Source organism: Cervus elaphus, chromosome 12, assembly GCF_910594005.1.
Source record: "Cervus elaphus chromosome 12, mCerEla1.1, whole genome shotgun sequence".
In the NCBI taxonomy this organism is placed as follows: domain Eukaryota; kingdom Metazoa; phylum Chordata; class Mammalia; order Artiodactyla; family Cervidae; genus Cervus; species Cervus elaphus.
Window position 1 is genome coordinate 26,610,761 of NC_057826.1, and position 25,716 is coordinate 26,636,476.

General features: G+C 37.8%; 1 protein-coding gene across 3 annotated transcripts in view; it reads left to right on the top strand.

Annotated features, from left to right (window-relative positions):
* The window catches only part of PPP2R5E (protein phosphatase 2 regulatory subunit B'epsilon), a 149,631-nt gene that overhangs the window by 88,537 nt on the left and 35,378 nt on the right, over window positions 1-25,716 (top strand). For all 3 annotated transcript variants that reach the window (XM_043921211.1, XM_043921214.1, XM_043921212.1), the window contains exons 4-5: window positions 16,863-16,964; window positions 23,414-23,506. In XM_043921211.1, the coding sequence (XP_043777146.1) occupies window positions 16,863-16,964; window positions 23,414-23,506 (195 nt within the window). The remainder of the gene's footprint in view (window positions 1-16,862; window positions 16,965-23,413; window positions 23,507-25,716) is intronic.

A 25,716-nucleotide genomic window follows, 5' to 3' on the forward strand; every position in this document is an offset into this window, starting at 1 on the left:
CACTTACTTAGCTGTGTGATCTTAGATGAGTCTTCATCCTAAGATCGTTATGCACTGTAACTTTATAGAGTTATTGTGATGTGATTATTGTTATCATTTATGCTACTACCTTTGCCACCTCTGTTAGACTTTTTCTTTGAATGGATTAATCAGTTTTTTGGTTACAATGAAGTCTTGCTAGCATGAAAGCTCTTTGTGTCATTAAGGTGACTTTTCACATCTTTGACTATTGATTTTAAACTTTAATTCTCTCTGGGAAGTCTTATTTTCAAGTCTGTTTTTTGGGATGGGGTATGGCCCTGTAAATCTGCAAGTGCCCATGTGTATATAATTATATTAGGTTGTCCAAAAAGTTTGCTTGAATTTTTCCATAACATCATAGGAAAAACCTGAACAAACTTTTTGGCCAACACTATATATATGTATGTATGTACTGTCCTTAGTTCACCTATATAACATTTTTTTCTGATATTACTTGCATAGTAATATCCACACTGTATTAATAATTTACCACTTCTCTTCTGCAAACATTGTGTCTTAAAATATCTGGTAGGGATTTTAATGGGTTTAGTTTAATTTAAACATTCTGAGGAGCAGGTTTTTACTCAGGAAGCAGTGAGCCACTCATGATTGCTATTTGCTTCATTTACAAGCTGTAGTCCCTCTGGCTTAACTGCTTCACAGATTGTTGAGAGTTTTCAATATACTTAAAATGGTTTGACAGCTGTGACTTGTCTAGCGCTGATCTATCCAATACTGTGATTTCATTGAGATGAGAATATTCCTCCTCTTTCTCCTCCCTCCTTGCCCCCAGGCTGGCAGCAGAGTTTGCAGGGTAAGTTACAGTACTGCATTCACATTTTGATTTCTCTTTTATCCCACCTTATAATTTAACCTAGAAACTGAAAATATGGTTAGTTGTGTAAGCAATACTTCTGGAAAAACCTGCCAAGAAAATGGATGACAAAATGATTGGAAAATATTGCTGGTTGTATATTTAAGTGGGTCTTACCTCTAGCATAGCAATTGATGTTAGTTTCTATGGCTTGGTCTTCTCTTTACTGAAGAAGGACAGAAATGAGAGAGAGAGGGATTTATTGGTTGATTCTCTAAGGGAAAAGCCGGTTACACCGTAGTGGTGCATTATTAGCAGGAAAAAGTGGAGAAAATGAGTGTCTTCCATGTGGAATTCTGAGAGACAGTGATGCTTGAGGCAAGAATTTGGCAAGAAAACAATGAGCAGGTCCTTTCCAGGAGGTAGCTGGCCTCTGACCAATAGTAAAAGCCAAACTTGATCTGTAGATGAAAACAAGAAATATGCTATCTAGTGACTTCTGCAGAGAAAGTTGCCTCTGAAAAGTGAGGGGAAGATAAGGGACGTTATTCTCTGCAGTTCCAGTGATGAACAGAGAAGTGGCGGGGGTTAGCCTGTCAGCGGAGGAGGGAGACAGGAAAGACCAGAGCCTGAGGCAGAACTCAGGGAAGAGCCGTGCCAGGAGAGGAGGGCAGGGGTGACCCCGAGGAGAGACGATGTTTCTGAGTAGAAACAGGACTGGGCGTAACTCTCTGGTAAGTTGGAGAGCAAGTTTATTTTTTCATAAAATGGACAAGCAAGGTATTTTGGAGAGTATGATATTTCCTGGCCCTCCAGAAATGTAGGTTACAGAGTGGGGGGCTGGGCAGGTGCTTACACGGGGCATACCGTGGATTTTCCCTTCCTGAAGAAGTTAAGCCTTTTATGAGAACAGGGTAGAACATTCTGGAATAACCCCAGCCTCTTTTCTTTAGTGGGACTTTTGGATTTTTCTCTTAGAAGTTAGAAAAATTTAGACAGTAGGTAAGGTGCTAGAAAATAGAGTTTTGTATCGTCAGGAACAAAGCGGGGTGTCTCTTATGCCCTGTTCTGGAAAGGAAGTGCAGTAATTTGAAGCATAAAATAATTGGAAGGCAGTGGTCTTTAAGAGCACATTTAAAATGGAAGCTAAAAGGGTTGGTAGACAGTGCCCCTAGAACCCTCTCTTGTTTTTTTTCTGAGGAACTTACACCCACGCTTTTGCCTCCCCCTCCAAGACGAGGCTGGCATGCCTCTGTGAGGCTGGTGAGGGAGGGCTGGCTGGCTGGAGTGGCGTATCTTACTCAATTTATTATGAAGCAGTAGTATCTGGTAAAGAGTGATGTTCATCTCTGGTCAGAGGTAGGTCAGGTGTGTTTTTGTTTTCACCGCTCGCCCTCTACCTCAGGGCTTTATTTTACTAATGAAGGGTCACAGAGACAAGAGAATTACACACAGGCACACAGAGGAAGGGGCAGTGACAGTTTGGGCAATTTCCTGTTTATTTTCAGTAATTTTATGGAAGAACACATACTCAGTAGCCAGAAATGCCCCATTAGGAGCCTCCAGTAAAGTTTTGTGTGTTTTTTTTTAATTCAAAATTCAAGAGGTTTAATTATTCCTTTAGCACTGGCTGATTTTGAAAGTAAAGCATTGAAAGCAGATGTTAAAAGACTGTGTGTGTTCTCAAAAAAGCCCCGTGTTGTTATTGTTTATCAACTTGGGCACTGTGGTTCTTACTGAAATCACTTAATTTAGCAGTTTTGGTACCGTTCCGGGATGTTAGGACCTGCAGTCCGTGCATAATGAAGCAGAGTGAAAACCCGGTATCACAGGGCTAGCCCGAGTGTGGGGTGTGAGCGCTTGCCTGCCAACAGCAAGACAGCCTGCTCTGTATTTATACACAGCAAGCACCATGACTATTGCAGTGTTTACACCTCTATTTTTGGATTCCAAGATTTAATATCAACAATCTTCACTTTTGGATTCACTGCTACATTTCCAATTTTGGAGACGGTGCAATATAGTTGTCTCTCTGTGGGAAATACTTCCCTGTGATGGTTCCTGTGGGGATAATAGACTCTAGAGAGAATAAATTTGATATTACTGTCAGCATGTCAGCAGGTAAAAAGTTGCCTCTTTGAGCGAAGTCTAGTCTTGAAATAGAAGCCTAATGGGAGTGGAGGGTTCATGGTTGGAATTTGTGGGAAATGAGATGGAGCCCCAGGGATGGCTCTAGATTACAGAGGTCTTGGCAGGCTAAGTAGAGGAGAGTAGGCTTAATCTCGTGGATAGCAAGCAAGAAGTTGCTAAGGTTTTTGAATAAGAGGTGAAATGTAAATGATATTCTTATTTTTCTTTCTCCTCCGACAAAGAGAGCTTCCTGCCAGCTCCTTTGTGTAGATTTTCAGTGAGCCGATTCAACCCACGATGGCCAATGGGAGAGGACTATTGTCCCAGTCCTGTCGGATGGTGGCAAAAAAGAGGAATTAGAGAAGAATATGTAAAGAAACTCCCAACCTTCTCTATTTTTTCTTGTGCTCATCAAAGAAAGTTCAGAAACCAGAGGAAAAAATGATCTATAGTTTCATTATTTAAATTCAACCATTGCCCACATTTTGGCCAGTTTCCTCCTATCAGTTTTTTTAAAATGAGATTTTTTTCCCTTAAGTAAAAAACTTTTAAAAGATATATGGAATATAATTTTAAGAATAGAGCTTAGGCAGTGAATGTTCAGTGAATTTAACAATTCTTTATACTCATGTAACCATAACCCCAAATGTAGAACATTGCTGTCACTTAAGAAAATTTCCTGTTTCCTTTCATTTTTTCCCTTGTTAAATTTTTTTCTAATCTTACTACATATATAATTTCTATTAAAATTTTTCTTTAGAATTATTATGTAAACATGCTTTCATGTAGTTAAATATCTTTTAAAAACATCATTCTAATGTCTGCCTCATACTCCGTCTTATAGATATACCATTGTTTACTTAACTGTTTTCTCATTTGGAAGACATTTAAACTGCTTGCAAATTTCCACTGTTAGAAGTAACACCACAATTAACCCCAAGAGACATTATGAAGGAATAAAGAAAATGACTTCTCGATAAGTTGCATAAAGCAGATAATGAAGAGGAAGAGTTAAAGAAAATTCTCAAGAGTTAGAATGAGGAAGGTGAAAGGAGAATTCTCTTTTATGAGGAAGTGGAGGATGTGATTGGTTTTGACTAGAGTAAATTTGAGATCTACTGAGATGTCAGAATTGCTTTGTACATAATTGGAAATAATGGAGTTAAGGACATCCTAGTGCCTTGGAAACAGAAATCATAGTAGAAAAGGTGACAGAAAACTGAGATGGGGACTTCCTGCCGAGGATTCAGCTTTGCTCCAGCTTGAGTTTTAGTGATCTCTTTTTTGAGATGTATGTACTTGTTCCTTGGGTGAAATTGATGACTTTGAGGCATTCATTGACTTCTGTATTTAATATTCCAAGGCCCAGAATGTGCTTTGCTTTCTGTTCTGCTTCACACTAAGACCTTTTACTGCGATTGGTGCTAATGCTGAGAAAGAAAACTTGATGTCGGGGAGTCTCTCACTTTTCTTTGGCTGAGGTCAGAGCAGATGCCATTTAATTTTCTTGACCTTCTACTGGATTCTTTCCCACTAATGGAGGATTGATGTATTTGCATAAGAAAATTAAATTGCTTGAATTTGCAGAAGTTATTGAAGAATGGAAGAAATAATTTTGTAGGAAATGATGGCTAACTTTTGAGTAAATAGCAGGAATGGAACACATGCACACATATGTCTACTTCCTTTATCTCTGAAACCACAGAAATTACTGAAAGGAAATAAAACCCACAGGAAAAAAGTGAAACAGAGATCTCAGAGTCAATATTTTGGAAACCATAAAGCAAATGAACTGGGGATCACTACCAAGACTGATTAGAGAAAGCTGAATCCTAGTCCATAGCAAGGATAGTTTGGACATTGCCAGCTCACACTGCATTAGCTCCAGAAGGTGCAGAAAGGCACCTGTCAAAGTGAGGGTGCTTGGGGTGAAACAGACGTGGTGGACAGTCTGTGTAAGATATAGCTGGAACTGCTCCTCTCAAACCAGGCAGCCAGATGACTGCTCCTTCCAATCTGCAGCAGAAGACTGAAGGGTTGCTCTCTGGAGAGGCTAAACTGGAGGGAATCCGAACTCAGGGACATTGATTCAGAGCAGCAGTCAGTACCTTTCTGAAAGCAGGGAAGCATATTGAGTGAAAAGATCCTTAACCCTCTTCCCCACTCAGCTCCCAGATCCTGTATGCCACTGTTCTGGAGGTGGATGCTGCTTCTCTGGAGAATTAGATAAGCCCAAGAGAAAAGATCCAAAGGCACCAATAAAAAAGAGTTCTGGGAGGATGAAAGGATGGTTGTGGTAAGAAAATAGCGCAGCCAGTCTCACTGCAGGGAAAGCCCACCGCTCCGTGCCATCCTGTCGCGTAGGTCTCCCGTTTTAATGTGACTGGGTGTGACACTGTGAGTAAGAGCACCAATTCTGTGGGTTTAAATCCTCTCTTCCAGTTAGTTTTCCAAGATTTTGAACTTTATGTGAGTGTGCCTGGAGGGGTTCTGCTCAGATGTCTTCCTCTTTCCCTAGCATCCCCCTGCCCTCACAGTCTCTGCCTGCCACTGATCTTTGCTGTCTTCTGATGGGCGTAGGTCAGAGAAAGTGGACCAAAAATCAACGGCCTGCCCTTCACACACTTTCTCCCTTTTGTCTCCTTGTAGCTAAGTGTTGATGTTACTCCTCAAAACTGCACCTGGTACTTGTATTTGATCTGTATTCAAGTTCTGTTGATTCTCTGTCCTTGATCTCTCATGGACAGATTCCTTTCTTCCTATACAGTTGTCAGTGCTCTGATCCTTCTAGAAACTGATCGTCTAAAGGGACCAAATTATTTTCAGAAAAATCCATTTATATCTGTTGATCATAACAGTTATCAACTGCTGCCACCACCAACAGCAGCAGTAATAACATCAGTGAAAACAGGTGGTTTTTTTCCCCCCCAGTCTGTGTAATCTGAATAGTGTGTGTACCTAGTAGATTTTGAAAGGAAAACAGTATTAAGGAAGTGTTGATATAAGTAAAAATGTTGGCATCCTTGTGAGTTAGGGAAATGCTTAAGATTTCTATTACTCTAATCTTTTGAATTAGGCTAAACTCTAATTGGGCAACATAAGTTTTTAAGCTTCCTTTTGTTGTTTATTTGTTTTGTTATTTGTTACTCTCTTTCTTCAACTGATTGCTAAGCTTTTTTTTTTTTAATCATTTAAAAATGTTCTTTCTGCCTCATTTCAGAAATCAGTTTTAATAGAATAGCTGCTATGTCCTAGAAAGCCCTATTAATACAGATTTAAAATATGATGGTGAATGGGTAACAATAATTAGGTTGTAATCGTTGACTTTAGAAATCTTTTAAATCCTCTTTTAGATTTCTGGATCTTGTAAAACAAACTGCCCAGCTGTCTCACGGGCATATTTCTTAGCCACAGGGAAACAATGCTCTCTGTCTTGGTTCTGGTTTGGTGAATGTTTTCTGAAAGGTATAGAGCTTTGTCCACAAAGATGGTTTCATGATAAAAATGTGAACAATCTTACTGGAGTAGCTTGACACACCTATGTATCACAGTATTTTAGTCCTTACTGTGTTGCTAAGACCTGTGCTTATGACCTGTGTGGAGGTGGTTTTGGTTCAAGGAATCACATTCTAGTGAGCATGTCTGGAATGATAACTTGTGGAAATGCTTGTCTGAAACTTCTACTTTCATTGACACTTACCATATTTAATATATTAGAGAATAAAATGACACCTGTAGTGGATGGCTCATAATCTAAGAAGTTGTTATACGGATTTAATTAAATTTCTCCTCTTTAGAATTAGTGCTAAGGACTTGTCTTTATGTTAGAATAAGAAATTTTAATGATTCCATGAGTTAGATAAGTTTTAAACAGCCTTGTCCATTCATGTAGACAGTGAGGTTTAAAAAGAAAATTTGTACCTAGTCTGAAGTGGAGACTAGAGGAGATTTATTATAATTAAAAGACAGTTTGTCTTTCAAAATGTTGATTGAAGGGATTGCCAGTGAATTAAATTAAGTGCTAATTGAAAGTTTAAAATGTTGCCATTTGTTTCCTAATCAGAGCATCAGTTTAAAAGATAGTTTATTTTCTGCAGTTTCCTTGAGCATAATTACAAATGCTTTGGGATTTTCCCCTTTGTTTTTATTTATCTGTAATTAAAAGGGGCTGAGAGTCAGGTTTGGAAGGTTCTTTATAATTAGATCACTAAGAATTCTTAAATTTGGTGTTACCAAAAGTAACTTGACATTATATATGTATATGTTGTTACTTTTATGTTACAAAAATTATATAGCATAGCAAAGTGTACCTAAGCAAATTTTGTTAGAATTTTATTTCTTAGAGTTTGAATGTTTAATACAAATTCTAGTGTGTTTGGAAATCAGTCTTCTCTGTTCAAATGTCTGATTTACAGATTTAAAGTAAGTTTTATTTCAGTTTATTTTGTTTTATTTCAGTTTATTTTATTTTAAAATATTTCAGTTTTTATTTTGGATGTGATTGTTTTTAAAAATTGCATCCATGGCAGATGTTGATGAACTACTATGAAATTTTCTTTTGAAATTTAGTTTTAGTGTATCTATTTAGATGTATCTTTTGGGCTCCCAGGAAATACTATGAGAATAATGCATGATGACCTAGCTTCAACATTGTTTCCTGGGTCCTGCCTCTGCTTATAAATACTTGATTAAGTCATTTGTTTCTTTTTAATACATGATGGATTATGGAATGATAAATGAAGAACCGGATGAAAAAACTCAGGGGTATTATTGAAATTGTTACTTGCATGAGGTCTTGATACAAATTTTGCTAGAGGGATGCTGGAGGAATAATGGCACTTTGAATTTTGCTTGACTGTTCTCTACTTAACATCATTCATATAGCTCTTTTTTTGTTAGAAAACTTACTTCTTAGATGTAATTCCAAGAAAATTTATTTTATAGTTATGATGTCATTTTTTGTATTTACAGCTAGTATGATTTCAGTATTGCATAAATATTTGAAATTACAGTTTCACAGATGAAAGGGGGAGAAACCTTTCTGATGTTAACTAGTTCACCTGCTTTTATTGAAGAAAGATGACAGTCATCTAGAAAGTATTATTTTAAAGCACAGGGAAGATAATTTAAGTTACCTTGTTATACTTGGTGGAAGTGTCCCTGATTACATACCTGGTTTTCCCAAGCCTTAAATATTAATATGCTAGCAAATATATAACTAAAGGAAATAAAAAGTACTCCTTTAATACCTTTAAAAAGTACTTTTTAATACTCCTTTATGTTAAATAGGTTTTTTTTTTTTTTAAAGCAGTACTCAACTGTATTATCCTTACCTTCTGTTTTGTTCATTATTAATCCTGGCAGATATTTAATGAGTAGTTACTAGGTGCTTCCACATTCTGTTCTTTTATGCTAGGCTAGTTATTTTCCTTAAGCAATAACAATAGCAAGATGTCAACTAAAATCATGGTGTAAAGTTAGTAGTTTCTATGGAGAGAAAGAGATTGAGGATATTGAGTTTTCCTTTTTTTCCTGCAGTAATTTAACTAATTATTTAAAATGTTAGTAGTTGTATTTTAATATTGCAGGTTAAAATGAAATAAGTTGTTTAATGAAAAACTGGTGAAAATATGCCTAAACACTTCTTTTGCTTAAAGGGGCTATGTACTTAGAAACTTTTTAGTCTTCTCTTTCACATTTGGTCAAGACTTCAAAATTTATTTCTTTACACCATAGTTAACAGCAATCAGCAAGAAACCAAAGAACTGAAAAATAAGAGAGCAGCCAGTCCCTCAGAGCAAGCTCCTGTCGGGTCCTAGGCCTTGCCTAGCATCTCCCGCTTTCATCCTCTTCCCCAGTGTGTTACAGTGCCAGTTCTGAGTTGCAACTGAGTTGTAACTGGTAGAGATTCTTAATTAACATTATTTTAGGGTTGTTGGATTTAGGAAATGAAAATACAGGGCACCTACTTCAATTAGAATATCAGATAAACAGTGATTAACCTTTTTTAGTACCCATGTAGAGTGTGGGATGTATTTGACCAAAAAACTGTTCATGTGAAACTCAGACTTAACTGGCAACCTGTATTTTATCTGGAAACCCTATTTATTTCCATTTTCTCTCTATTAGGCTCTAGGCATTCAGAAATTAGGGATTCCCAGGTGGCTCAGTGGTAAAGAATCTGCCTGCAAAGCAGGAGACCCCAGTTCAATCCCTGGGTCAGGAAGATGCTCTGGTGAAGGGAATGGCAACCCACTCCAGCATTCTTGCCTGGAGAATTCCATGGACAGAGGAGGCTGGTGGGCTATAGTCTGTAGGGTCATAATGAGTTGGACAGCACTGAGTGACTGACCACACACATGCCCATGCTTTCAGAAATTAGTAAAGAGCCCTAGAGGGACTCAGAAGCTAACTGGGCAAGGTGAGAAGGGATGTGAGGAGCAGGAACACCAGAGGGGAAACTTGCAGTCATCCAGGTGTTTGATGATAGGGGTGTGAACCAGACAGCAGGGATGCAGAGCTTGTTTTATTTCTGTGTTAGTGCCGGGTAAGGACATCAGCTTGTGTCTGAATGCTCTCAGAAAAAGAGTGTCCGTGCATGTCACTGAGGGCCACTGGCAGACCAGAAACCTAAGAAGGGGGTAATGGGAAAACAGAGTAATAAAAATGGTAAACAAACAAACAGAAACTGGTGAGGGGAGTCAGGGAAGAAAGAGAGAGATACAAAGAAGGCGGGTCTATACATGGTCCTCAGGGGTGGTGGCAGAGGTGAGGTGTCAAACAAAGAACCCCAAGAACCCTTTGACAGATCGTGGCACTTTTACCTTGAAAAACTCACAAACTCTTAGGACCTCACTTTTCTGATTTCTTAGAGTGGAACTGGATTTTTTTGTTGCTGTTATGTTGCTCAGTCATGTCCAACTATTTGCTAACCTATGGACTGCAGCACGTCTGGCTTCCCTGTCCTTCACTGTCTCCTGGAGTTTGCTCAGATTCATGCCCATTGAGTCAGGGATGCCATCCAGTCTTTCATCTCTGCTGCGCTCTTCTCCTTTTGCTCTCAGTCATTCCCAGCATCAGGGTCTTTTCCAGTGAGTCAGCTCTCTGTATCAGATAGCCAAAGTATTGGAGCTTCAGCTTCACCCTCAGTCTTTCCAATGAATGTTCAGAGTTGATTTCCTTTAGTACTGACTGGTTTGATCTCCTTGCAGTTCATGGGACTCTCAGAAGTCTTTTCCAGCACCATGGTTTCAAGGCATCAATTCTTCTAAGCTCAGCCTTCTTGATGGTCCAACTCTCACGTCTGTTTATGACTACTGGAAAAGCTGTATCTTCTTTTACTATACAGACCTTTGCTGGCAAAGTGATGTCTCTGCTCTTTTAATACACTGTCTAGGTTTGCCATTGCTTTCCTTCCAAGGAGCAATCATCTTTTAATTTCATGGCTGTAGTTACTGTCCACAGTGATTTTGGAACTCAGGAAAATAAAATCTGTCACTGCTTGTTCTTGTCCCCCATCTGTTTGCCATGAAGTAATGAGACTGGATGCCATGATCTTAGTTTTTTTCATGTTGAGTTTTGAACCAGCTTTTTCACTCTCCTCTTTTCACCTTCATCAAGAGGCTCCTTAATTCCTCTTTACTTTTTGCTCTTTGACTAGTGTCATCTGCACATCTGAGGTTATTGATATTTCTCCTGGCATTTCACATGATGTTCTCTGTGTGTTAAGTTAAATAAACAAAGTGACAACACACAGCCTTGTTGTATTCCTTTCCCCATTTTGAACCAGTTATCTGTTCCATGTAAGTTTCTAAGTGTTGCTTCTTGACCTGCATACAGATTTCTCAAGAGACAGGTAAGATGGTCTGCTATTGCCATCTCTTTAAGAATTTTCCACAGTTTGTTGTGATCCACACAGTCAAAGGCTTTAGGGAGTCATGAAGCAGAAGTAGATGTTTTTCTGGAATTCCCTTGCTTTCTCTATGAACCAGCAAATGTTGGCCATTTGATCTGTGGTTCCTTTCCCTTTTCTAAACCCAGCTTGTACATCTGGAAGTTCTCGGTTCTAGTACTGCTGAAGCCTAGCTTGAGGAATTTTGAGTCAAACTTCGCTAGCATGAGAAATGAGTGCAATTGTCTGGTAGTTTGAACATTGTTTGGCACTACCCTTCTTTGGGATTGAAATGAAAGCTGACCTTTTCCAGTCCTGTGGCCACTGATGAGTTTCCAAATTTGTTGCGTGTTGAGTGCAACACTTTAACAACATCATCTTTTAGGACTTTAAATAGCTCAGCTGGAATTCCATCACCTTACTAGTCTCTAACACGATCTGATTCTAGAAGCATTTCAGTGGAATCACCTACCCTAGATTTTCTGTCTTTAAGGAAAAGTATTAACATCCAGATTTTAATACCTGTTCCTTGCATTCCCCCAGCTTTGCTTTCTGTCCTTATCACTACTTTCTAGAGACTAGGCCAGTGCCTTTAAGCCTTTAGTTTGGTCCAACTTTCAGTGTTTATTTTAATATTGTTGAAAATGAATTAGACTTACCTCAAAGGCACTTGTTTCTTAATTTTTTTCTTTGCATTGACCCCAGTATAGATTAAAATAAAATAGTGATAGTATATTTTAAAAACTTTTGTTCATTTCTGGTAATTCATTTTGAAAGAAATAAAACAGAAGGGTTAGGACTAGAACCTCATACGTTTAAATGTATTAATAGTGACAATTCGTGACATTATAAATACCTGGATGCATTTTAATCTAGCTACATAGATGCTTTGAAACTTTCTGTGCGGTGAGGAGTGATGCTGGTGGCTACTTGTGGTCATGATACATTTGCATAAGCATGCAACTGCCAGTTCAGTTCAATTCAGTCGCTCAGTCGTGTCCGACTCTTTGTGACCCCATGGACTGAAGCATGCCAGGCCTCCCTGTCCATCACCAACCCTTTGAGTCGGTGATGCCATCCAACCATCTCATCCTCTGTTGTCCCCTTCTCTTACAGCCTTCAATCTTTCTGAGCATCAGGGTCTTTTCAAATGAGTCAGCTCTTCGCATCAGGTGGCCAAAGTATTGGAGTTTCAGCTTCAACATCAGTCCTTCCAATGAACACCCAGGACTGATCCTTTAGGATGGACTGATTGGATCTCCTTGCAGTCCAAGGGACTCGCAAGAGTCTTCTCCAACACCACAGTTCAAAAGTGTCAATTCTTCAGCGCTTAGCTTTCTTTATAGTCCAACTCTCACATCCATACATGACTACTGGAAAAACCATAGCCTTGACTAGACGGATCTTTGTTGGCAAAGCTTCTGTTAGGTACCTATTTAATTGTTACCTACTTAATAATCCTTTTAAAACCTGGCTGTAAATCAGAAGTGACTGCCATGATAAAGGAAGATTTAATGGATGCATATTTATTATTTTGGACAGTGGTTTTTAACCATTTTAGAGCCTGGAAGTCTTTTGGAAATCTGATGAAGGCAACTGGGTCTTTTCCCAGGTTGGACTCACACATACACAGTGCTGGCTAAGACTTCGGGAATTTAGAGAACTGTCTCCCATACGCTTTTCATCCAAGGATGACCCAATTTTAAACTCATGATTTTGCAGCTCAGCTGTGTAGTTCAGCTAGTCCATTCATTCAATCCTTCAACCATTCATTCATGAGGTAGATCCTAGACATTGTAAGAGGCTCTGATTTTTAACTCTCCTGACAATCATAATCTTTTTCTAACAAATTCAAGAGCTTGTTTTTATCTTGAAATTAAAGGCATCATGCACATACTACATGTCTCTAACTTAGGCTTTTTATGGATTTAGAACTTACTTGGTGTATCTCAAGAGGATGAACAGCAGCTACTGAATTTCATCCATAATCCTCTTGCTTTAATACAGCTTTTCTTAATTTCCTTTTTGTTGTTGTGCTGTGTGATCAGTTGTTTCTGACTCTTTGTGACCCCATGGACTATAGCCTGCCAGGCTCCTCTGTCTACAAGATTCTCCAGGCCAGAATACTGGAGTGGGTTGCCATTTCCTCCTCCAGGCAGTCTTCCTGGCCCAGTGATGGACCCTATGTCTGGTGTACCTCCTGCAGTGGCAGGCAGATTCTTTACCATTAGCACCACCTGAGTTATCCATATCTGCTCTTATCTGTGTAGTTACAGTTGATGCCATTATAGCTCAGATGGTAAAGAATCCACCTGCAATGCAGGAGACCCTGGTTCAATTCCTAGGTCGGGAGGATCCGCTGGAGAAGAGATAGGCTACCCACTCCAGTATTTTGGGGCTTCCCCTGTGGCTCAGCGGGTAAAGAATTCTCCTGCAATATAGGAGACTTGGGTTCCATCCCTAGGTTGGGAAGATCCTCTGGAGAAAGGAAAGGCTACCCACTCCAGTATTCTGGCCTGGAGAATTCCATGGACTGTAAAGTCCATGGGGTTGCAAAGAGTCGGACACTACTGAGCGACTTTCACTTTCATTATAGTCACATCATCTTTCCCTCTAAATCTTTATTTCTGACATCTCTTTGTGCTTCAGTATAGTGATTATCTTTAATCCTGTACAGTGTCCTACTGAATAGATGTGCTTCTCTGATGTTGGACTTAAAGGTTATTTCCAATTTTACACTCTTTGGAGAATGTTGCAAATGATTGCTTTAAATAGTTTTATCAGTCTTATCTTAGATTAGTTTCTTAGGATGGATTCTCAAGGATGGGAACAATGGTTCATTTATTCATGACATTTTTATTAAGCAACTATGATGTGCCAGGCAGAGTGAAAGGCTGACTTGATTTGCGTTGACATTCTTTCCATTTGTTCTAGAAAACTACTTAATTAGTTGAGTTGGCTATTAATTGTCCAGCCCAGTAGATCCTTGCTTCCTCATTACTCACGGTGAATGTTTAGGAGTATACTGAATAAAGTATTGTTAAGGAAGGCGGATCTGAAGACGTGGCAGTGTGTGGCTAAGTGAGATGTACATGCCTTTAGAACTCTTTGCTGTTTGGATTGCTTATACAATTCAGCATTCTTTTGATGTGACAGTAATTGAGAGATGAAGCTTTGACCAAAAGAGAGGCTTAGAACACTGCAGAGCTGAACATCTTAGGTTAAATAACCAATGCTTATTTAAATCACTCAAAAATTTAAATTGAAATTTGGCTAAAGCAAACACACACACTTGTATTATATATCCAAACCTTTTTGTGAACATTTATTGGGAGACTCATATGTACCAAGAAAACAAATGTGAATATGACATTGCATATTCCTAATTAGTGGGAAGAGACAAATATGTAAACAAATATTTGCTGCAGCCCAATTATTTCCCCACCATAAAAGAGTTTGAATGTCAAAGAATACAGAGGAACAGAAGTTTCTGTCTTTTTACCCAGATTTTTTTTTTTACTACAGAAGATATGTTTCTTTTCTCTCTCTTTTCTCTTTATTTTTATAAATTAATTTTTATTGGACTATAGTTGTCCTTCCTTCTGTGTTTTACTTTTGCATCTTGTGGGGAGGAAAAGAAAACTTGTTACAGAGTACAATAAATATAAATGATGTAGCTGAGATGAAAACTCAGTTTCTGCAATAGATGCATAGTTGAATGAAGATTCAAAAGCAAGTAATTAAAAGATTTTTGCTCTTTTGATTACACAGTATGACTGGCTGGTTGAAGAGAAGTCATTGACTGATTATTATCTGAAAAGTCACTGGTTTCTTTGTAAACATAATTTCTAATAATCATTAGAAGGGACAAAAGTAAAATAACGGTGTGTGCTGTATAAGCTCTAATTAGTCACTGCAAAAATACTCTAGCATGATAATTTTATTTTTCAGTCATCTAAGTTAAAGAAGAGCAAAAGAATTAGTCTACCTACTTTTCTAGAACATTGGGGTGGAGCCTGACAGCTTGGGTTCAGTCATAACTGCTGGTTACAAACGATAACTTCAGCTCTCAACACCTGTGCTTCTATTTCCTCAATGGTAAATTGAGGGTAATGATAGTACTCGCTTTATAGGGCTTCTGAATCCAGTAGATTCTGCTCTGGAGGAGGATCTTGGTCCTTCTCAAGCAGCATTTGCTGCTTGGTCATCTTTTTTCCCTTAAGACACTGTTTTCTCCTAGCTCTTAAGATCCTCAAACCTTTTTTTTCTCCTACTTCCTACTCCTTTCCTTTTGTCTTTCTTGTCTCCCCCTACACCCATGTCTGGTTTCTAAATGATGGATATCTGAGGGTCCTTTCCCTTCTTCCTATTTATTCCTTTCAAGAAGATCCCTTAGTCCCATGGTTTCAAATATCTCTACATGTTGATGAGTCTGTGTAGATCTCCAGTGCTGACCTGTCTACCTCTGAGATTACAGGTTCATGTGTCTGGTTGGCTCCTGGATATTGCTTTTTTAACATATTTCTAACTGGATCTCTGGATGTCCCCACTAAGGCCAGCAAACAAAGGAAATGTTTCCCTTTCACAGTCATTTTCATCTTGGCTAAATGACCTTGCATCTATGACTCATTCTCGTCTTTCCTTTCGTTCACCCCATACTTCCAAGCCAGCAGCAAATACTACCTCCAGAATATATTTGAATCAGTCTATTTCTGTCTTCTCTGCTAGCCATCATCATGTCTTGCCACTTTCATAGTCTTTTAACCTGTCCCCTTCCTGTCTGTCCTATACATAGCTGCCAGAGGGATTGTTTTAAAAGTAAAAATTGAACTCCTTTTTCTGTTTAAGATCCACTAATGGCTTCCCATTGCACTTAGAGTAAAATCAAGTCTTTCCATAGCTTACACATCTGAGTTCAGTGACCATATCTAGAAAATAGGAATAATTGTGACTTTAAACTAGAATATAAACTCCTGGAGGGCACAGATTTTTATCTACTTCATTCACTGCTATTGTCCCAGTGCCCAGAACAGTGTGTGTACGTAATGAGCACTTAACAATTATTTGTTGAATGAGTAAACACATTCAGATTATATGAGTCTTTCTTTTTCCCTCTTTTAGAACAACATATTATAGCCTAGTATTTTCTATACTATATAGAAGGTTCAGCAAAGGCTTCTGGTACAATATCCACCCACCCCTTCCTTGTTTCTTTTGCATTTGTTTGTTGGCCCTAAGGCTCCAAGATGTTAGTTCCCCAAACAGCTATTGTACCCTTGTGCTCTGTAGTGAAAGCTCAGAGTCCAAACTGTTGGACCACCAGTGAATTCCCTCCCCACCCCTGTTTTATTTTTTAAATATGAGGATGCATTTGAGTCATTAGGGAAGGATAGATAAGTAATAGAACAAGGAACAGAATAGAAATTGGAAGGAACCCTGGGAAGGTCACTGCAAAATAGTAGCAGTGACATTACACAGATGTATCTTACCCTGGTCATTGTCACTATTGTACAAACCAACTGAGAGCAGATTAGATATGATTGTAAGGACTCTAGGTTCTGAAATATTTTTTCTGATTCGCATTTTTGTAAATGCCTGAAATTTATCATTAGTATGACTGTAAACCCGCAAATTGTGAATAAGCCTGAGAAGGGAAATACATGAAGCCCATTAGCAGTTATTTATATTTTAGTGTAAATTGATTAATGAGAAGATTGCTTGACGGGTAAGTAATGAAGCATAAGCTTTGATGGAAGGCATAAAATCGCACGGACCTGGGGTGGAGATGGCATTGTAAGCACTAGGAATACTGTTCTAGAGGGTGGAAGGTACTGCTCTATTTCCCAGCTTTTCTTGGAGCTGGTCCTGGCCTCAAAGCTGGGTCTCCTCCCAGTTTGGTGGTGTTCTTGTCATCTGGGTTCCCTTTGGCTGGCCGCAAAGACCTTGTGTAAGGCTGCCGAGGAGGTGATTCCATTCCAGCTAACTCTGCTGCTTGTTTATTTTTAGGTATCTTGCAATATATTCAGAACTCTCCCTCCTAGTGACAGCAATGAATTTGATCCAGAAGAAGATGAACCTACCCTTGAGGCATCATGGCCACACTTACAGGTACTTTGAGCTAACATTTGTTCTAAAAGAAAGATCCATTAGTCCATGAGCTGATTAGCATGGGAATTCCTTGACGGCCTTTATTTACCAAGAAATCAGATTAAAAGTACATTACTGGAAAGCTGAAGAATGCATTTTATGTTTCTTACTCTTGATAATTGGATGCCAGAAGAATAAAATAATAAGTATTATAATGCTTTAGGGTGGCCCCTCCCGGGTTGCACACGCGGCCAGCAGTTTTTTTTTTTTTTTTAGCATTTCTGTGATCTTTCCGCTGGAGCCTCAAATAAGAACAGAACTATTTCTCGTTAATATTAGTTAGATATGATTAGGTCACAGAGTACATACCTCATTTTCAGCAGTTAGGTACCCTGGGGACTTTGAATGCCTGTCTTTGTGATAACCACGAATGTGTTTCTTTAGCCTGGAAGGACAAAAACAAATTGCAGTAGCTGTTTCACAGTGTCATATAAGGAGGAGCAATAGCTGCGAAAAAGCTTGTGTGAAGGCCAGTTTTGCTCTGTTGCACTGAGAAGGCCATGTTTTCCAATTACCCTCATGTGCCAGGACAGATTAGGACCATCCGTGTATCTCCTTTCCCAGCATTAGGCCCATTTGTACTGCGTTGAGTTTTCCACACCAGCCCTTCATCATCCTCCTTTCCTGGCTGCCTTCTTTCAAGACCAGACTTTCTCAAATGAATAGAACGAGGAAATGTGAGTACAGTGAACCTTAAGGCCAGTTTTCCATTCAGTTAGGTTGTTCTCCAAGGCTGGGTAACAGCTAGTAAGGAGGGAGGGAATGATGGAGAAGGAATATGACCTTGTACATTTTAACGGGAGGCAGAAGCCACTGCATCTTTGTAGCAGTGTGCTTATGGTTACTAGTTGACTTTTCTGAAGGGCAGAAAACTGTAGCAGGGAGAGTAGGCCTAGAGAATTCTAAGGGTTTATTTTTTTCCCTGCTTCAGAATTTTTGACATACATTTGCAACTTTCCGTGTCCTGCTTTGGCAGCTCAAGGTTGCCGCAGATATATGTGTAATGCTCTTTCGCCTAGTTATATGGAAAGCTTTCAGGGCTGTTTTCTCAGCTGTCACCTAGGCATGTCATACATATATATTCCTGCTATGATTGCCACGTGGAGAAAATTAGTTAAAACCCTATAGTCGATTTACTATCTTAGATGCTTGATTTTTTTTTTTTTCCCTCAAGGTGCCAGACATACTTTCTGCAGTCTAAGAAATCTGGGAGACTGATTTGTGCTTTTCATGGTGGATCCCAGATTGTGACCAAAAAAAAAAACCAAAAGCAATAACTCTTGTGGATTTTTTGTCATGTCTTATTCTTCATGCTTGGCATCAGGTCACAGAAGTGCAGTATTGTCTGGAAGAAATTTAAAAAACAAAGCAAACAAAAAGAGATAATTTTCTCTGAAAAGTCCCGCATTGTGTAGTAGAAAAGACGAGGATGGAAATGCCTTCAGAGCTTCAACTTGCTGTCTAGTCTACATTCTGAAGAAGAGACAGTAGACCATTCTTACTATTTGCAAGAGCTTTTGAATACTCTAAATTATGATTGCCATAGATATAAATTTCCCCTAAAGTATGATAAAGTTTAATTCAGTATTTCAGTTAATCCTTCATAAGCTTAATGACTCTATAAAACATGGGACTAAATTAATTTCTAAAGCTGTTAAGCTGAATTCCACCACCACAAATGTCAGGCTTACACCGTGTCATTAGTACAGAAACATTAATCATTAGTTCATCTGAAACTCTTAAAACCAAAGCAACAGTGAAGAGTGATGCTGAGATCTGTGCCTTTGGAGATCTAAAGTAACAAACTGTCTTCCAGAACATGCTGGTTTCATCTCTGTTGACATGTGTTTCAGCCTGTAGTCCTCTCAGCCCTTCTTTAGCTCAGGGGAAAACATGACCTAGACTAGATCAGGTTCCGCGAAGGCTCAGTCGTAAAGAATCTGCCTGTTAATGCTGGAGACTTGGGTTCAATGCCTGGATTGGGAAGATCCCATGGAGAAGGAAATGGCAACCCACTCCAGTATTCTTGCCTGGGAAATCACAGGGACAGAGGAGCCTGATGGGCTATAATCCAAAGGATCGCAGAGAGTCAGACACAACTGAGCACACACAAACACACAAAAGAAACCTACATGAGAAAAGATTCTAAAAAAGAGAGAATATATGTATATGTGCGTCTGTATCATTTTCCTGTACACCTCAAACTAACACAACTTTGTAAACAAATTATACCCCAATAAAATTAAAAAAAAAAAAAAAAAAAAGAAGCCTCTTAAAATTGACAAAGCAACCTTCATTCATAGCAAAGGTCAAGTCAGTAGGCACTCTGGCCTTCACTCTCTTTGGCTTTCTGTATGTCTTTGTACTGGTCCCTGACTTGTCTCATGAATTCTGTTTTCTTTGTGCATTCTGACTCCATGAATCAGTCACTGTTCCATTTTTACTGATGGGTGGTTTTAGCACTGAAAGACCCTCGATGGATGTTTCAGAAATCTCCCTTTCTGTCCATGATAGGTCTCTCCTGTTGCAGCGACCCATCACTACTATTCAACATCTTACTTTATGATTGATCAGACAGTTGATTTTTCCTAACCCAAACGGCATGTTCTTCAACCTTTTCACTTTTTTTGTAACTCCAGCATTTACAGTGTGCTGCTGCTTCTGGACCACGTTTTACAAGGAAACAGTGAAGTTGCTCAGTTGTATCTTGACTCTTTGCGATCCCATGGACTATAGCCTACCAGGCTCCCCTGTCCATGGAATTTTCCAGGCAAGAGTACTGGAGTGGGTTGCCGCTTCCTTCTCCAGAGGATCATCCCGACCCAGGGATCAAACCCAGGTTTCACACATTGCAGGCTCACACATTGAGCCACCAAGGAAGCAAAACACAGGACACACAAGTGTTTATTACCAAATCTCTGACAATAGAAGAGAAGAAATCACGCTGTGGTTGTTGGGTGGTTGGCTACGATCATTGCTTTCACTAATTGTCTGCTCCTGCACACTTTGATTTTAATTTAGGCTCATAGCGTATTACTCATAACAAATTATGAATATTTCAGGATATTTAAAAATAAGAAAAAATGTTAAATCTGCTCTATGTGTTTTGTTTGATCTTTTCTGTTAGTGGTATCTTTTAAACTTTCATCCCATGGTTACCACGGTTATTCTTTGCATATTTTCTGAAATTTGTTCTATATTTCTAGTAGAATATGCTTTTGTAGGACTTCCATTTACAATTAAGGGATTATTTGTAATATTTTACACTTTAGACTGAAAATCTGGAATGCTTAAGTTTTCTTACTTACGTTCCTTGGAGAATTCACTTATGTGACCTTGAAAAGTAATTTCAAGTTCTCCCCAGTCCCTAGTCTTTTCCTTTAGAAACTCAAGGGAGATTTTTGATTCTGAGGTAAAATTGGTAAAAAAGAGAGCATTTATGCTTATTAATAAATGTGTCTGAAGTATTTCCACCAGACTTTTTAAAATCATAGCTGCGTTCAAGAAGGGAGAGGACGCTTTGCCAATCCCACCAGAAAGCCCTGCCAGCCCACAAGTCAGGCCTGGAAGATGGAAATCTCTCCATTTTGTGGGAGTCAAAAGAGAGTTGAAACCCTCTTTCATGAGTTATTTGAATAATGCTGATGTAAAACTATTGGTAAAACTATAAGTTGAAAGATTAGTATATTGAAGAAAAGAAAAATTCTTCTAGGGCATGTTTGAACTCGGGTGTTATTATGACTAAAAGTACAACTTGGCATTGTTCAGATCACAGGGAAGAAGTTTTTCTGAATCTAGGGTTTCAGAGAGCAAAACAGAATTTTATAGAAAATTAAAATGCTAATATGGACACCTAATGTAAGTGTTACATTAGAGTCTAAAGTCACAAGATCTCCTTTAGGTTAGTGCTATCTGCAGACCATTAGGGGGATCCTGAGATCAGATTTTCAGTGGCCTGCAAAGTCAGAATTAGTTTTATAACAATACTGCTTTATTCTCTCTTTTTACTGTGTTGGCATTTGCCCTAATATTTGTAAAAGTGATGGTGGTTGAAATTGCTGTTTCCTTATTAGCACAAATCAAATGTCAAACTGACTTAGTAGTTGCTTTCTCCACTGCCATGCACTTACAATTTAAAAAAATCCAATTTCAATTAAGAATGTCCTTGAAGAGCAGCAAAAATTATTGATTTTATTTAATCTGGACCTTTGAGTACATATTAAAAATAACATTCTTCATGGTGAAATGGAAAGTATGCATAAAGCCAGCTGAATCTTTGTCTTGTGCTAAATAAAGCGTTTGTGTGATTGTCTGAGCTGCATATTAAAGTAACTATTCATAAAGTATCATTTTTATCTGAAAGAATACCTGACAAACTATGGTTATTCTGACTTGGGTACTTAGTAAATGTTTACTGTGAAACAAAGAAAACAGTTGTTTCCCCACTGATAAAATTAGAGCATTCAAGCAAAATTTAGAATTAGAATTTTAGAAAATTTGTATCTATCCTTTATCTGTCACCTTGAGCTTTATAGCTCCCCAAAGCTTAAAGACTTAAAAAAAAAAATTGGAGATATTAAGGAATGTGACTTTTATTGATACTGTGTAATAAAATGTGCCAACATTTGCAGTAACTCAGTGAACCAGTATTTTCCAGTTGACCAATGAATGATGTTAAGTAACCATGCATGGGTAAATATCATCCAAAGTGCAAGATAGATGACTGGTATTTAGTGTAACAGTGTGAAAAATTCATTGATATGGTTTCAGATTCTCAACTTCAGTTTTAAGAAATGACTGTTGTTCTGGTGTAGTATCAAAGAGTATCCACAATTAAGTAAAAAAATAATGTGAAAGTACTCTCTTTTTCGCAACAGTAGGTTTGTGGATAGCTCGATTTTTGTGATATATTTTAACCAAAGCAACATATTCTAACAGCTTGAAGATAGAGGCAGATAAGAATCTGTCTTCTAATATGCCATTAAAGAGATTTATGAAAACAAAAAGCAGTATTCCTTTTCTTAGTAACTTTTTTGAAAAATACAGTTGTTTTTCACAAAAATATATTAGTTATGTTAGCATGTGATGTTTTATTGTTCTGAATAATAAATATATTAAAATAAATATAATTTTACAATTATATATTTATAAAATAAATAAAAATATATTAAAGTTTTTGTGTTTATTTCTACTTCTATATCTCATGTAAACAAAAGCATTTTGGAGTCTTCAGTAATTTTTCATTATAAAGGGGTGAGACTAAAAAGTTTGAGAATCGTGTTTTAAGCAGTAATGACAGTAGTGATATGTGTTAGCCACTGTGTAGGGGCTTTCTGTATATATTATTACATTTAATCTTAGGGATTATCATTTGCATTGCACAGTTGAAACAACAGACTAGGGTTACACAGTAAGGGGTAGAGCTAGGTTTTCAACCCAGAATCTGTCTCTTGAAAGTTCTGGTTTTAATATACTGTTGTATATGTGCTACACCAGTATTTAATGTATGCTTTAACATAGGTTTATTTTGCAGAGCATGTAAACAGTGATTCCCCCACTGTTTCTCAGAACTTATTTGAGGTTGACTCTGTGGATGAGAATATTCTTACTCTTTGCAGATGAGAACATCCTGACACACTCTTACATATTGTTGTTGTTGCTAGAGGAGCGTAAATTTCCGTAAACTTTCTGAAAGGAAATTGGTAATGAATGTTGATAATCCTGACATGTTTGGATATCTTTTGATCTAACAATTTCCCTTTAGAAATATTTTCTCATGAAATAATTGATCAAGTTCACACTGATGTGTGTTATATAAGGTACATTGTGGTGAAATTTAATTGAGTAGTAATTTAAGAACTATTTACATGTCTAAGCAGAAGATATTGATTAAAGTAATTACGAATAATGGAATTATTCATTATAAATTATCTATAGTGGACTATGCTTCTGGCTACTAAGAATGGTAGCATAGATATTGTTGGCGTAAATTGACTATATTGTTTAGATGGTAAAAATAGTTTGAAAACTATATTTTATATATATGTGTGTGTATATGTGTGTATATATACATACATACATACATAAATTTATAGTACATTGGTATGTTGTAGAGGTTTAGAAAAAATCAGGAGTTTTATACATTAAAATGTTAACAGTGGTTAACTCTGAATGATGAGATTTGGGGAGGTTTTTATTTGCTTTCTTAGGCTGTGTTTTCAGATTATAAATTTAAAAAGCTAAAAATCATAACAGCAACTGTGAGCTTCAAGAAAGGCTAGCACTGCTAGTTGATTGATACTGAAACACACTAAACCCCTCGTCAGTTTTAGTATTAGAGCTTTTTATGGTTTTTAATACTGTTGTCAGTGAATTATAGTTTGAGATTAACAATAATCTTTTTCTTGCAGCTTGTATATGAGTTTTTCATACGGTTTTTGGAAAGCCAAGAATTCCAACCCAGCGTTGCCAAAAAATACATAGATCAGAAATTTGTATTACAGGTAAGTATATTCTTGTCATTGTATGTATTTGTTTTTCAGTTGATAACACTTTATCTCATTTGCTGTAGATGTTTGTTAAAAAATCTTACAGTGACAGTTATATCACCCTGTAAACAAATATATATACATAAATTTATTATTGCCCACTAAAAGTAATAGGTACCTCTTTAATTTATTGTACTGGAAATTAATTACATTTTAAATAACAAGGAATTCTAATGCCTAAATCCCTGCAATTTTCTTTCTTAAAATGTAATTATAGAGGAATTTCATTTATATAACTCTAGTTTGTGACTCTTTATATAATTTGAAAACTTCTATTTGCATAAGGATTTTAAACTATTTCATACATCTGTTAAAACTGAGTAGGCATGGTCTAGAGCATAAGTAAGCTTTGATAAGTAATCAAAGTCAGGGTACTAGTAAGCTTTCATAGCTAGGAAGTAGCACAGGTTAAGACTTAAGATTCCCTTGAAGAGATTAACTCTCACCTATCTGTTTGGAACTTCTCAGTGTACCTACATATTTTTCTTGAATGTCATTTTACATTTATAATTATGGATCATATCTGTTTACTCCAGATCTGGAGTACATTCATGGTGCTGTTGTTGACAGTCATCTGTAAAAATGGATACTTGAGCCAACTGGTGTATGGATTGTTGTAGCTTCTTTCTAAGTGATGAATGAGATGCCTTATGTAGAAAAAAAAGTATCTCCTAGTGAGTCAGTATGCAGAACTTCACATTTAAAACATTGCTTTGGCAGGAAATTGATCTTCTGGTCTTACTGGATAAAGGTTGATGACTCAAGTGATGACCTCATTCCCCTTTCTTAAATTAATACGTTTAGAATTCTGGACATATGAGGCTGAGAAGTTTTGGAAAAGTGAGATTTGATATTTGTTGTTGTTCAGCCGCTCAGATGTGTCCGACTCTATCACCCCACGGACTATAGCATGCCAGGCTTCCCTGTCCTTCACCATCTCCCAGAGCCTGCTCAAACTCATGTCCATTAAGTTGGCGATGCCATCCAACCATTTTGTCCTCTGTCATCCCCTTCTCTTCCTGCCTTCAATCTTTCCCAGCATTTGATATTTAGAGAGGTAGATAACTAAGTAGATTGGTGGTTCACTGGGCAATAGGTCGATTGGTCCAGATCCTTATCCCAAAGAGGTAACATGCATTTCAGGCAGAACAAAAACCAAAACATAACAGATCTGTGTTTGTATTGGAAAGTCCTTGCATTTCTACAGCACTGTATAGTTGTCAGAGCACCTTTATATGCATTATTTAATTTGATATATACAATAATCTAAAGCAGATATGGCTAAGTTTTATGCCCATTTTGTAGATAAATAAATTTGAGGTCTAAAAAAGTTAACCAGATTTCCCACACACATGTCTGTCTTATTCAGGTTTTCTGTCTCTTATACCATGATGGCTCCTTGTGATTCCCGTCACTATAACTTGGAATGACCTCAAGGCAGGAGTAGCCCCCATCTCTCAACACGGGCGAAATGATAAGGTTCTCTTACATTCATGGTAAATTGAAGTGCCCAAGAGGATCAGATAATTATTCCGCAGTAGACACTGTGTTTAGTTGACATGGAAACAGTAAATCCTGCAATCTTTCTATGAGAGCCGGTGCTTTTCTTACATGAAGAACATGCAGGGCCCAGTCAGGGTACTCTCCGTGGTTGATGATACTGATGATAATAAAGCTCCTAAAATTAAAACATCAGAGAGACCCAGACTTGGAAGGGACATTTTGGTTTGTCTCTTCTAGTTCTTTATCCATTGAATCAGTGTCCTTTGAGGCCCTGGTCAGGGGTAACCTCTGCTGGCTCTTTTTCAGTGAGGAAGGGCCACACACTTAGGCAGGTTCTTCCCTTTTTGTTAGAAAGTTGTTGTTTATGTTGAATCTCCCTATACCTCATATGCCTTTGGCCTTATTTCTTCAATAGAGTCCCTCAGTATATCACTAGCCCAGGCATAACCTTTTAGGTCCTAGAACACAGTTTTTGTATTTACCTCTCACCTCTTTTTCTCTAAAGCAGCAGTTACAATTCAGATGCTTGTAGACTCATTTAAAATAGTCTGGGGGCTAGATTCAGGCAATAGGCAGACTGGTTGCTACTGAAGGGAGCTTTGACTATACCTCTTTCATCAGTTCTTGCTAAATACTGTTTTTTTCCAAGAGAAATTTTTTTC